A 13,938-nucleotide genomic window follows, 5' to 3' on the forward strand; every position below is an offset into this window, starting at 1 on the left:
CTGTTACTGACAGCCACTTTCATAACTTTTCTTTTGACCAAAACAGGATCAGATTTTGACATGAACTGTTAGAAAACTGGATAAAGCAGAGCACAAGAGCTTAAAAAAAAAACCCAAAAAACCCTCTCTTCCCATAAAAACAGAGGTATCACCACAAAACTGTTTCAACTGCACTCATGTACTTTGAGTGTGCAGCTCTTCCATGAAGGGAGGCAGTCAAGCAAAAGTACAGCTAAATTCTTCCATTCTATTAATAGGAATGTTGGAAATGTCTGCTTAACTTAGCTTTTACTTCCTTTTTCAATTTAGACTAACATGTCCCTTGAGATATTTGGAGCTCTCTGACCAAACAAAACTCATCCTGGCTCATCCTAAGTATATCTTCAACGCACAACATTGAAGGGCACAACAAAACCACCCCTTACAGACCATGTCAAAGATGCTCAGAGTAAAAAATTTTAAATATACTGTGACAGAGGTTAGGATGGTGCAGGAACAATCTTCATTTAACATGCAGAGTGAAAAGGAAGTTGAATTTTTCCAGGACCATACATTAAGCTTTACCAATTTTCAGTCGATAAAGCAGAGGACCTTACAAAGAGGAACATACCCTCTTTACAGCAACGCTGTTATGTCCGAGTTTCATAAATTCAAATCAGTTCTTTCCCTCATTCCTCAGTTTTAGAGACTGTTCCTGAGCCCTTCATTAGTGACCATGGGGTCATCAAGTTTCACAAAGTGTCAGAGCCTACATGGAGTTTCAAACTCTTAAGTCTGAAACTGGATGGGTAAGGGAAATTGTACACAGAAAGAACTCTTCAGTATCCACAGCTTTCAGCTGGGAATTTCTCTATTCACCATGAACAAAGACATGTCCCTATCACAAACAGCCTCTAAGATAAACTAATGCCAAGTGAAGAAGTAAATAACATCTGCCTTTTGGTTTTCAGTAAAACGAAAGAGACCTTCAGCCAGGTTCTATCCTTAAAATTAAACTGTTTTGTAAGAAAAGCTCAAAAAAGGCAAAAATAGTTATTCCATTTGCTTCAAAGTAAAGTCTGTTCATTGGTTAAAACCTCAGAGCTGAAAGGAACATGGAGCTATAATAAAACTAGGTGTTAAGAGATCTTGTGTCAGCCCTAGTATATACCAAGAGACTGACCACATTCCTGTCTACAAAGACTCCTCATTAACAGTTTAAAATAAGGACAAAAGCATCTCCTCCAACTCACTGTATTTTACTTACAAATCATTAAATATGAAGAAAGTCTCCTCATAAACTAACTGTGTATAAACAAAAAGCAAAAAACCCCAGCAAAACAAGAGAGAAAATCAGCCACTAGAAAAGCATGAGCTTGAAGTTCATAACAATGAAATTCCAAGCATCAGAAGTTAAACTAACTGTGCTGTTCCCTAGTATCTAAGAACTAGCACAAAAACTTCTTTGGATTTCCATCTGCTTACACATCAAATTCGGCACTGAAACAAACTTCATATATTCCAGATTTTTAATGCAAAGTAACCTGCTTGGAAATTGACTTATGTTACACTTGATAGGCTTAAATGATGCTACATAGTGGCAAAGCATTTCAGCTGAACAGGTCACGAAAACAGTATGGGCTATCTCCTTATTAGCTATCATAACCTAAAAATAAAAGTCTGTATCCAGACAATCATTTTTCCTCAAAGCCCAACAAACAGTGTGCTAGTCCCTGTGTATGTGAAACAGCTTACAGCTAAGAGTTGTGCATCCTGAGCTTTTCCATTCAACTGTAATCAAATGCGACAACTTACTAGGCATTACATATCCTCATTAGAAATAACTACAGTCTGCAAATGCAGAGGTGTTCATATTTGGTTTCCATTTATTTCTTTCTTCTATTCCTATGATTAAAATCCACTTCACATGTATTTTTGATACTCTAATTTTTTTTCTGCAGTGCTATACTGTAACACTCATGACTGAAATGCAAGCACTCTAGGGAGAAATAATCCCTAACAAATTTAAGACAGGTTAATAATATATAACAGGAAAACTGATTTAAAGGACAATAAATCCAAATTTAGTCATTTGACTAAAAACCAGCTGATCAGAGCATGGCTATATCAATGAAAGCTAAGGGACATGGACATGCAGAGAATTAATTCAAAATTTACTACCTAAGGACTCCAATATATTTCTAAACAGTAAAGAGACTTCTCAAGAGAAAAAAAGAACACAAAGATATTATTCAAAAAGACTTTTTTTTTTATCTGCAACTAGGATTTGAACTAATTTTGGTTCACGATGAATAAAAAGTAATTGCAAATAAAACACCTGGATTTCAGCCCTAAAACTTACAAACTGACATAACCATTTATGTAAATATTAGACTTAAGTGCCCCTTGTAAGACAGAAGAACGAAGGCATTTCATGAGTAAGCAAGAGTCAATGAAGCCAGCTTTACATCAACCCAGAAATGAAGAATTACTTTGTGAACTACAACTGTATGAGGCTGCAATACGTAATCAAGTAAATATTCCTAACAAACTGGCTTTTAAATGAAAGTTATTTTTAATCTCTCCATAACAGCATACATGCTGAATTATGATCACCAATGGCTTCTGGCAAATAGAAAAGGGGACAGAATTAAACCTGATCAAATAACACCACTATTCCCTGTATGGAGACTTAATCATTACAACAGTTCAAAAAAGATTTTACACTTCACATAGAAAATAAGGTCAGATCCAGAATAAAGAGCTGTTGATCAGAAAAATTCATCAAGGTTGAAATAGGTTGCAATGATGGCTGAAACTATAATGGTAATATTGGGCAGAGAGAGAAGTAAAGGGGATAAATCAAATTCAAGTGTGACCACATTTCCAATTAAATATCAACCCATTTGTCAGCAAGACTGGAGATATCAGCCAAATAAACCAAGTGCAACTGCAAGCAAATGTAGGTGAAACGGTGATGCAACTTGTGAACACATGGGAAGAAGTGGGGGAGAGAGGGACGTACTCCGTAACAAAACTAAACCCAAGACAAAAAATACACATGTGGACAGCAAAAGACACGTCTAGATACACTTCCATGTCACTTTACAGTTCAGTATCCACCCCAGAAAACATCAACCACCACCAACAGCAAAGCACGTTACAAGCAGCCCTTCAGAACACCAAGGAACATGAAGACACCCACTTGTACCTTTTGACAGCCAATGCATTCAACCTTCTCACCTGGCAGATAAAGTAACAAATCACAGACAGCCAGAGCTGCTGAGTGGATTTACTGCCAGATTGAAGCCAAAGAATTTTTTTTTTTTTAATTAAAAATAAGTCTTTAAAACACGTTTACTTTTGCCTATAGTTTTGTAACCTGAGTTTAATTTAAAACTTTGTTTGTTACCCTCTCTGGGCCTGAAGTCTAGTTTACTACAGTAACTTTAGAAACATGCTGTGCAGATGAATACCAGAGAGTTGGTTTGGTTTTGTTGGGTTCATTTTTCTTTTTTTTGAGCAAAAGTAACTAAGGAATGATATGAACCTCATTATCACTTTTTTATAAATGGATAAAAAAATATCCTTTTTCACAAGTTATTAAGATGGAAAATTTGTTTATACACTAATTATTTAACTAGGAAACAGCGTTATTACGGATTCACAATTTGTGCTTTAAATTTTACTAAACTAACTATTCAAAAAATCAAAAGGTTACAAACAAGACAGACACTTTGTTGTTGTCATAGCGCATGGCCAGCAACTGGAATAGCTGAGCTACTGCAAGCACCATATTTAGAGTAAGAATGTGAAATACCAGAGCAGTTTCAATCCATGCAAACATCTCACCTCCCACATCAGCAAAAGAATCACTCCTGCTAGAATGGCACCACTGCTGGAGCATACGAATGTTGTGACTGAAGGACTGCTTGCTTGGGAGAAAGCAATAAAGGACAGCAAGTGAAGATTTCAAAAGTGTCTTTTCAGGAGAAAATTTAAAAGGAGTTGATGTGGAGAACTTCTCTGTAAATTAACATAGGTATGAACAGAAGTACATAGGAGAGCTCAGAACTAGTATAATCCCCACTTTGTGAGGTGTTCTTATTTAATTTAGACTACTTATGTCATGACCTGCATAAAAGTCTCAGGATTTCACTTTATGACACCACTGTTCATTTCAGTATATTCCCTTATGCTTCATTCTGTGAATTAACATGCCCAAGTCAAATTTTGGTATAGATCTTGTCAATTTACACCCTCTCTTTTGAAGTAAAACTTGTAAAAGCCTAATTTACCCTTGTATAATATTGCAAATGATCCAGATAAGCATTACTTTAATAAAGCTCCTTTAGCAATATAGCACAGGAGATGTTTAGTCACAATCAGAAAATCCAGCGTATTTGCTAAATCTGTATGAAACGCTTAACTTCATTAAGTTATTCTCACACAGTTAAATACAGCTTAGTTCCCTAATTTCTATAATCCCAATACCCGATTCGTCACATATTACTCATAACTTGGATTTACTGTAAGAAGACTTAAGACTACCACACCTTAGCACTGAACTTACTAACATTACTTTTAGGTTCAGAAACCACCAGCCAGTTGATAAAGCTCTGATATAAGCTAGGGGTGAAATACAAAATAGAACACTACTTCTTCCAAGTTTTGAAGGATACAGCTACTTTGAACTTCCTAAGAGTTCATAACCTGCCCACTCACAATCATATTTCACAATGGAGAAAACAGCTAGAAGAGCAAGGAAAACATCAAACCCAACAATTTTATAGCAACAAAAGCTTCTTTCCACTTGACCGCGTTCTTTTTTTGTTACTTACTTGTTGGTTACTTCTAAGCGGCTGCAGATATAATCAGTAATAAAATCTCTCTCATACCCAAGTCTTTGCAAGATCACATTAAGCTCGAAATTACAACTACTCCCAGAGTCAAGATTTTGACCAGCAGAAAGTCTAAATGGTTAAATTCACATACTCATGAACACAAAGCAAAGTTTGCAGCAGACAAGTTTGCTAAAATACTCAAAAGTAAGAACACATACTTGAGATTATTGCTTTAAACTGTATTGCAAACTATTTGGAAATAATAAATAACTGCCCCAGTAGAGGGCTTCAAGACTTTATAAACAAGTCATTTACAATTCTTCTTTCATGCTTGAGAAACAGCTACTTCACAGTTTACAGGAAAGTGCACATATCCTACCAGTAGTAAAGCAGTGTGCTATTTTTCAAGCACTAATTCATGTGTGAGATGTTTAGAGTGAAAATATCATAATGGTATAGAGAAATTTGAATTTAAGAAAGCTGTTTAAAAAGTTAAGCTTTCAAATACAAAAGTGTCTCTGCTTCAGAAATAATGTTGCATTTTCCAGGGGGAGCAAGACATCAGTAACATTTTATAAGTGAACTTTCCCAGAATTCTACCATCATCAATAGATCATGCACTTTACGTAAGGCAACATACGCAAAAACCGGGAAGCTTTAAATTCCACATTGGATAAGTCATCTCTCGTATTATTATGCAAGCTACCATCACTTTGTAAGCCAAGTCATTAGGGACAACTTAAAAGTTTCACATCTACAAATCAAAAACTGATTTTAGGATTAGGAACTGAAGACTGAAATAGATCATTGGGTCACAGAACTGCAAAAGAATGCTTCTCCCAAGCATCACTTTTTAGAAGATGCAAGAGATGACAGCACCATTTAAAAAAAAAAAAGAAAAAACAAAGATCTCAACTAGAGTTATAGCCCAAAGTTACATGACACCTGAATAATCCGAGCTAAAGGGAAACAATGGTGGTATGAAGATTCACAGGAAGCCGATTGCAGGTGTCCTATAGCTTCTCCTCCTTAGCTCCTGCATCTTACTTCATCTGAAGTAGAATACTGCTTCAGGCTAAGTAAAATAAAACAACAGCTGCACAACTACATGGCTATTCTTTCTGCAAATGAGCAGCTGTGGTAGAAAATCGTCACTCTGGCAGCCAGGAGGAGTATGATAGTTCTCATACTCTACTAAGTAAAGACACAAACAAATATTCCAAAGGAATTCTAGTAAAAAGTAAGAAAGTTGGCTGAAGAAAGAAATGATGAAGGAATCACAGAAAAACTCAAGAGAGAAAAATGAATACTTCAAAAGAAAGTTGTAATAATGCAATTATTTGTACTTGAAATAATTACAAAGAACATTTCTAAGCAAAAATAACAATGGATTGCCTCCACAAATTTAAGTCAATTATAGAATGGGAAGCAAAGCCGCAAGAAACTTCAGGTGATTCTGCCAAAACCAGACACAAAATATGAGTTTGTTGAAGCACCACAATACCATAAAAGGAATATGGATAATCTGTTTCTACTGGAGAACACAGAAGTATCCACAGAACTAGGAGTTAATTCACCTCATCACCCAGCTACACTTTAGCACGTAAAGGCAAGTGAACACTTAAAATGCTGGTTTTCCCAGATTTCCTACAAATCTCTTGTGTGATACAGGGAAAAGCAATGATCCCTCAGTTCTACAAGTTACCCTCTTTGTACCATCTCATTTTGAAATAGAAGCTGTCCCCAGCACAGACATTAAGCAAGTCTTTAGCTGGACTTTTCTCAGTCCTAGTAGTAGCCTCTAGACAAAACCAAAGCAGCTGACACTAGGGACTTAGGAATTAGGTTCCAAACAAGCTCCTTCAAGTTTACTTTCACTTACACAGCTTCTCACAGACATCTACCCAACACAGGGCAGGGTTCTGGTTTACTGTCTTCCTTAAAATTACACATTTTCTTTCACAATAAGAAATCAAGGAAATTACACTGTGGCTTAACTATAGAGATATTTCCTGTTAAGAATGGATAATTACAGCATTGCAACTTCCTTCCAAGTCATCCATCCACATTCTCCTTTAAAGAGTGTTACTCCATTAGCTACAAGCAGATAGGGTTACTATGCCACACTCATTCAAGAGGCCAACCCTAAATGTGTATCACAACAAAGCTGTTTTAAGTACACTCCACAACATGCACATGTACACAAACATTTTTATGCTACTGAGCTGTCACTGCTACAGCAGTTTCACTGAACCAATCCATTGAAATCTACTTGGCATTAACTTAAGGTATTCCGAATATTAATGTATCTTCAGGTATTCCTAATATTATTTATCCACCATACACAAGCACACCTCCCCCCAGCATCACGTAAAGAAGGAGTGAAATCTGGCAACAAGTTTCCCAGCACCATTTATATTAAAACAACTTAAAGTACTTGTTCTTAGCATCACTGTCCAGCACTCAACATGGAGACAAAAAGCTAACTAGAAAGAAAGGGTTGTATCAATCTCAGTGGGCAAGTTAAACCCACAAATCAGTTTACAGCTTCCACTGCTCAGATAGTGTAAAAACCGGGAGAAAGTCGCAGTGAAAGTAGGTTTTCCACAAAAGAAATTCATGAACTATGCTTTGAGGGTTCCAAGGCTATTAAACCTGTCCGATTTCTGTAAAACAAGTAATCCATCATAACAAAAGCAGCATTTAGGTTACCAAACAGAATCCTTAACACAGCTCTAAGGCTGGACCTTCAAAACAGAAGAAAAAAACCAGTATCATATATTCAAGTGCACAGCCCCAAGATGATGTTACTACCTATCACAAGCCATGTCCACTTGTAAATTAGAAGTCTTTCTCCCTCAAACCAAACAACTAAGCTTTGTAATGGAAGAGAAAGAGCATTCTTTGAAGTAGATTATATTTTAATCATTATGGGCTAAGAAAAGAATGCCTTTCTACCTTCCTTGATCAAGATAACCATCACTGAGGGAAATACAGAGGTAAGCTAGGATGGAGAGCACTTCAGTTTTGAAACCACAGACACAGTCAAAAGCAATATAAATAAGGACACGGAAAAACCATGTTCATGAGTATCTGTCAGATTTCCCTCCATTTTATGAGTTAACATGAGGTTGAGCTAGTTATATCTGTTCATGACAGCTCAAGCTTAATGAAGAAAGAATTTCAGTAACAGGACAATCAGAAATCTTGAGATACGTAAAAGAAATACAGAGACCACATTAACAAGAATGTATGTCATGGTCACAGACTCATGCTACAAAACTAAGACTTCATTACAGGACAGTGTAGGAAAACTCAACTTATCCATTCACCCAGGACACAACATATAGCAAAATAAGTTTTAACTGTATTATCATAATAAACAATAATCAGAAAAATATTAAGGCAGCATGCTGCCTATGAAGAGTGGTATATTAATTATCATTCACAATGAGATGGCAGTTCACAGGACTTAACCTAGTTAAACTGTTGTAAAAGGAAGATGTGTACAAATAGTTCAGAAGCGGGCCTTGAGTCACAGTTTGCGTAAAAAACATTTATTTTAAAGCATACAACCACACAGGGTACGAACAAAGAAAATGTTCAAAATACAAGACCATGTGTCATTTCCTGATGCCAGGAACAGAGACTTCTAGCAAACATATTAGGGTAACACAAAACATCTAGCCACAATGTATTTTAACCATTAAAAAGAAGGACTAATTAAAAAAAAAAAAAAAGAGTTTGCTTTACTCTGATAAAAGAATACTTAGAGAGACACAGAAACTAAAACTCCTGACACTCTAGAGAAGCAAAAGGAAACACAGAAATTGAAATTGTCTTCTCATCCAGCAGCTACCAGACAGCTTTCTAAGGAAGTCCAGGCACCCTTCTGCAGCAGCACCCTGGAGGTCTCCACTAGGCTGTCTCCCAGCAGCCCTGTTCAGAACATCACCCTTTTACACACACAAAACATTCAAAGAGCAATTTTCTGGCCAGCTTGATATTCTTTTCAATAAAGCTTATACCACAAAACAATTAAGCTCCTAAATGCCTTATTACTGAAACTACTTTTACCAATATTACAGGCTAAACCTGACAAAGTTTGTTCTCTAGAAAGCCTCACTTCTGCTGTATGAAATCCAGTAATATCACGATTTCATACATATGCCATATGACAAGGTGCTTTCTCTATCTGCCTATAAGTTACTCAAAGCCCAAGGATTTCCTCAGTATTCTGATACCCTTAGCTAACCAAAAATAACAAGGCCGCTCAGTTATTATCATCTTCAGGCAAAAGATGAAATGAATGAGGGAATACCAAAAAGAGACAGCAGCTGTTCTGGGACTACCCTAAGAAATTGATCACATTGCTCTCAGGTGCTTGCAGAACAAGAATTTCTTAAACCTTTAACATGGACATGTTTTGGTGGAAAGAAGGAAGAACTACAGTACAATTAATCCTACTGCTATCATCTAGTGTTCTCATTTGGATACAGAGCAATTCAGAAGGCACAGACTCAAGACACATGAAGACTCAACCTTCTCCCAGACGTGGGTGGGATGAAGGGAGAAAGCACACTCATAGAGGGCATAGACACACATATCTCTCCAGTATCTTTCATTATATATCGGGGAAAGTGAAAGGGAGTGGGGGGGCTGTCCTTAAAAGGCCTAGAATAAACAGATGCAAGACAATCAGGTATTCATACCAAGAACTTCCCCAGTCTTGTGACCTTACAGCTTGGTGAGACACACACTCATGTGAACTTTGGTGCTCATCATTCTCTGCATAATCATCCGGATAGATCAGAGTTGACAGAAAACCTTCTAAGACTTCCCACCTTTGATCTCTTCTTAACAGAAGCTGAGAAATGGTCAGTCCCTGTATGGTATGTTAAGATCAGGTGAAGTTCTAAAGAAGTCCTCTGAGATACATCTTCCCAAGTGAATGAGACAGACTAGAAAGAGAACTAGGAACATCTTCACTGAGAGAGATTTGCCCCTCGAACACTCATTTCACATATTTTCCTATGTGGAAGAGTTACAGGATTGTTAAAGAAGGATTTTTTTTTCCTGGTAGACAACCTGGAAAATAATTAAGATAACTGATCAGCTATTCCTTCCTGAAACTCCTGCACCTCCTCTAGAGAATAAGGGAGTGCTGCCCTAGCAAGACGCAAATGAGACCAATTAGTAAGGAAATTGCAGCCCATTCCTCTGCCTGGCCTCCCCGGTTCTCTCTCTCCCGAAGAAAGGGGTATGGGGCAGGTCCTGTCCTTCAGAAGCTCACACTGTCCGGGGCCCTGTGCGTAAGGAAGAGCTAGCAAGGCCCCTTTTGAAGAGCAGATACACTGAACAGCCTCTCCCAAGCTCTCCATCGCCACGTCCCCGACCCTGCGCCCCCGCCCTCCGGGAATGCCCTACGCTGAAACCCTGAGCTCCTCCGCCTGAGGAGGCTTCCCGTGCCCACGAGGCCGGTGGGATGGGCGGCAGCCCCGCAGCGGGACCCCGCGACAGGCCGGGCAATCCCGCTCCTCGGCGGGACGCTCGGGGAGAGCCCTGGGACCGCCGTCCCCTCCCGGTACTCACAGTCCAGGTGCTTCTTCTTGGGGCCCATGACCTCGTGGGTCGTGGCCTTGCACACGGTTTTCGAGACGGCCGAGCCGGTCACGCTGTGCTGCGCCGCCGTGATGCGGTCGGTGAGGCTTTGGCCGGACATGGCGGGGTCGCTGGCGGCGCTGGAACCGAGCGCGGCTCCGCTCCCTCCTCAGGGGCCGGGACGGGAGGAGTCGCCGGGGGGATGGAGCTGCGCGGGCTCCTCACCCCGCCGTGCCGCAGGCGGCCCCCGCTCCGCCCTCAGGGACGGACCTGTCACCCGAGCAGGGACCCCTCCTCCTCCTCCTCCCGCCCCCCTCCCCCGGCCGCCGTCCCCTCCCCCTGCGCGCCCGCCCGGCCGGGGACAGGGACACGCACTGGGCGCCGCAGGAAAATGGCGGCGGCCGAGCTCCTCCTCGGGCCTTGCCGGACCTCTCCCGCGTCACGTGACCGCCCGGCGCCCCGCCCCCGTGACACGCCCCGCCCCCCTCAGCGCCGCGGGGCGAGGGCAGGGGGCGGGAGCTCTTCCTCAGGTCGGGATCGCTTCCCTCAGGATCCCTTCCCCTTGAGCAGCCTCTTCTGCTCTGGGGTTCCTTCCCCTGGGGCAGCCTCCCCTTCCCCTGGGCAGGCTCCGCTCGGGAGATTCAGTGGGCCCCTGTTCGGGTTCAGCGCCGGGTAAAGTCTCCGTGGAGCGAGTGGGGGGTGTCTCCGCCCCTGAAGGAAGTAATTTAGTATTTCTCAGCCTGGAAAGTTTTTGTAGAAACTCTTTTGGTGTCACCTTCGGCTAGGGAAAGCGCCAAGGGAAAAAAAAAAAAACCTGTTCGCAGGGGTTCGGGGCTGGTTTCTGCGATCGGGCTTCTTCTCAGAGTTATTTTTATTTGAAAGCTCGCCAAAAATTTCTCGAATGTACATCACGGCCGGCATAAAAACACTGGTGGTTTTCAGGTCTTTCATGATTAGCCTCCCACTGTTCTGCTACTCAGCCAATGCTTCTCGGACTTAGTAGGTGGCTCTGTCCTCGGCAGCCTGGGATTTTGTACGAAGTTAGTTGGTTTCTGTTCATAGAAGTTGGAAACTGTTCCTCAAGGTGCCTTCTCCCAGCCTGGTACCTACAGCTGTAAACGTGGTTACCTGTATCCCAGTGGCAGACAGTGAGCGGCAGCTACTTGTCTTCCTTACCTCCTATCGCCCATTGCCGAAGTGCAACTTCCATTACTCCTTGCAACAGGGCTCTTCTCCTCCTCCCCAAGCACACAGCAGTGAATAATACAGCAAAACCACAGCACTCCAGCTGACAAAGTTCTTCCTCTCCCAGAAGTGCCTCCTGAGGAGCTGTCTTGTAAGTGTCCCCCATCCATGAAGCCACTGAAATATTTATTGGGCAACTTAAAGAGAAGCAGTATACAAATAATACTCGGCTCTGTGTGCTTGACAGGATGTGTAAGTAGGATTATCTGTTCATAATGCATAAGGAAAATCGGTGTCAGAGGAAGAACATCTGGTGAAAGCTGAACCCAAATAATGCCATTTGTGTGTGTGTGTGAGGAATGCTTGCAACATGTAGAACTTGCTTTCTTCATAATGCCAAGCTCTTTGAGGATACTGTTGTATTTGTATTTCTTGGCTCCTTCTGAACTGCTTTAGGAGTCCCAAAGATCCATGCTGGGGATATAAATCACTGATGTATACAGCAGCAGACTCTGGCATGAGACAGCTTCAGCACAAAGCTTCACACCATGAAAACACAGAGGCTGCTCTAGGCTACTGATACAGCAACACACATAGGTATTTTTTATACTAACTTCAGCTAGGACCTGGATTTCAACACCCCGTTTCAAACTGCTTTTGGAGAAATTCTATGGAACTGGCCTGAGTAAATTAGGCTCCATCAGTTCTTCTCTGATGATGCCCATCACTTTCTCTAGGAACAGTGAAGCTATACAAACAGAGGCAGCTTGTGACTCTAGGAGTTACTGAGACCAGATTTGGACAAAATATCTCATTCCTGAGGGAACAAAAAGTGACCTCAATCTTAGAGGTCCAAAACCAAAAATAAATGTTGCCTTTTTTACAGCTCTTCTTGCTCACTGAAAGCTCACAGTTTTACTCCACAGTTAAAAATTCTACTTGTAATGCTTGTTCATAAGCAGAAATGGGTGAGAGAACTGATGGCAAAATATATTTTGATAATTGTTTGTTGCTTTTTAATTGCTTGGGAGATACTTGATACCATTACAGCAAGAAGCTGGAAGCACTATGACAGATAATATCTGAGTACCTCCCAAAGATTTGGAAATTGAAATCAAAATATTAATCTCTTTTCCTTTCCAACCTGAAGAAAACAAGTTTGATTAGTTTATAACTCATTTGTTTTTGTTTGTGTGCCTGGGTGTGCTTGAGAATGAAAGGAGAAAGGAGTACATATCTAAAGAGAAACTACTGCCGAGATAGGAGTCCTATATTTAGTGGAGCAGCAAACCTAAACAACATTCTTTTCTCTTGTGAAAAGTTCTTCCAGTATCTGGATCTGACTCCTGTGAAAATGCTGTATCTTGCATTCACAAGCTCCCCAAAATTGTCAGTACTTCCCTGGTATTCAGCTATCCTGGAAGGACAAACAAGCTAACAGATCTGTTTCTTCCCATGTGTATTGTATAATGCTGAAAAGCTTGCCTCAGCATGACCTCTGTAATTTATTATGTATATAATTTTCTTGCAACAGTGTCATTTCCACTCTGTGAGGTGCCTGCCACACTGTAATGCCTGCAGTCTGCCAGGGTGATTTGGTGTTCCCAGTGCTGCTGGCATCCATGCCCTTCCTCCATGCTTCATATTACTGTACACTATTAGGAGAGCCATGGGTTGGGGGCACTATTAATCAGAAATAGCTTCAGATTTAGACCAGGTGTTTTGGCTGAATTTCAGGTCTATTAGAAATCAGCCCATCTGAGGCACAAAACTATGAGGAACAAAGGTGAGCACATGCTGATAAACTGTTGCAGTCTCATTACCAAGGTTTTAGGGCATATCTGCTAAAAGCAACAAAAAAAAATCCATCAACCATAATTTGGGAAGCTAAGGGGGCTAGTGAAGAGAAGTTGAAGAGGGGGATTAAGTTTGAAATGGGGCTGGGCATTGGAACAGCTGAAGGCAATGGCAAGAGGGATGGGGCAAGGAGGCAATGGGTAGGAAAAGCAGAGGCAGCAAAGCCACCTAAGGGAAATAAGGTTGGGAAATGCCCTATCACTGTTGTATAAATGATTTGAAAACAAGTTACATTCCAGATGTTTCACAAGACCCATTTACAGGATCACTGTGGTTTCATTGCTATTAAGGGTTACAGTATTTCCTCCAGTTTTTCAAGGAAGGTGATTTTGATGTCAGCCCCAGGAATTCGGCATTCATTTGAGTAGACATAAGATATAGAATAGACTGTAGGAAATAGAAACACCAGCTTCCCAGATGTAGCTCTCTATGCCATTTGTCCATGTCTACAGCCACTTTGTGGTCCATTTCT

The 13,938-nt window shown here is 40.7% G+C and overlaps 1 protein-coding gene across 5 annotated transcripts in view; it reads right to left on the minus strand.

Annotated features, from left to right (window-relative positions):
- PICALM (phosphatidylinositol binding clathrin assembly protein) overlaps positions 1–10,721 on the minus strand; it is a 66,457-nt gene extending 55,736 nt beyond the window's left edge. For 2 of the 5 annotated variants that reach the window (XM_069016186.1, XM_069016177.1), the window contains exon 1: positions 10,416–10,718. In XM_069016186.1, coding sequence (XP_068872287.1) covers positions 10,416–10,545 — 130 coding nt within the window. In that variant the 5' untranslated portion in view covers positions 10,546–10,718. Of the gene's footprint in view, positions 1–10,415 lie in introns of all 5 variants that reach the window. The other 3 variants (XM_069016212.1, XM_069016194.1, XM_069016204.1) reach the window with 3 other exon arrangements.
- Between the last annotated feature and the right edge of the window lie 3,217 nt (positions 10,722–13,938).

The sequence above is a fragment of the Aphelocoma coerulescens genome, chromosome 1 (genome assembly GCF_041296385.1).
Source record: "Aphelocoma coerulescens isolate FSJ_1873_10779 chromosome 1, UR_Acoe_1.0, whole genome shotgun sequence".
In the NCBI taxonomy this organism is placed as follows: Eukaryota; Metazoa; Chordata; class Aves; order Passeriformes; family Corvidae; genus Aphelocoma; species Aphelocoma coerulescens.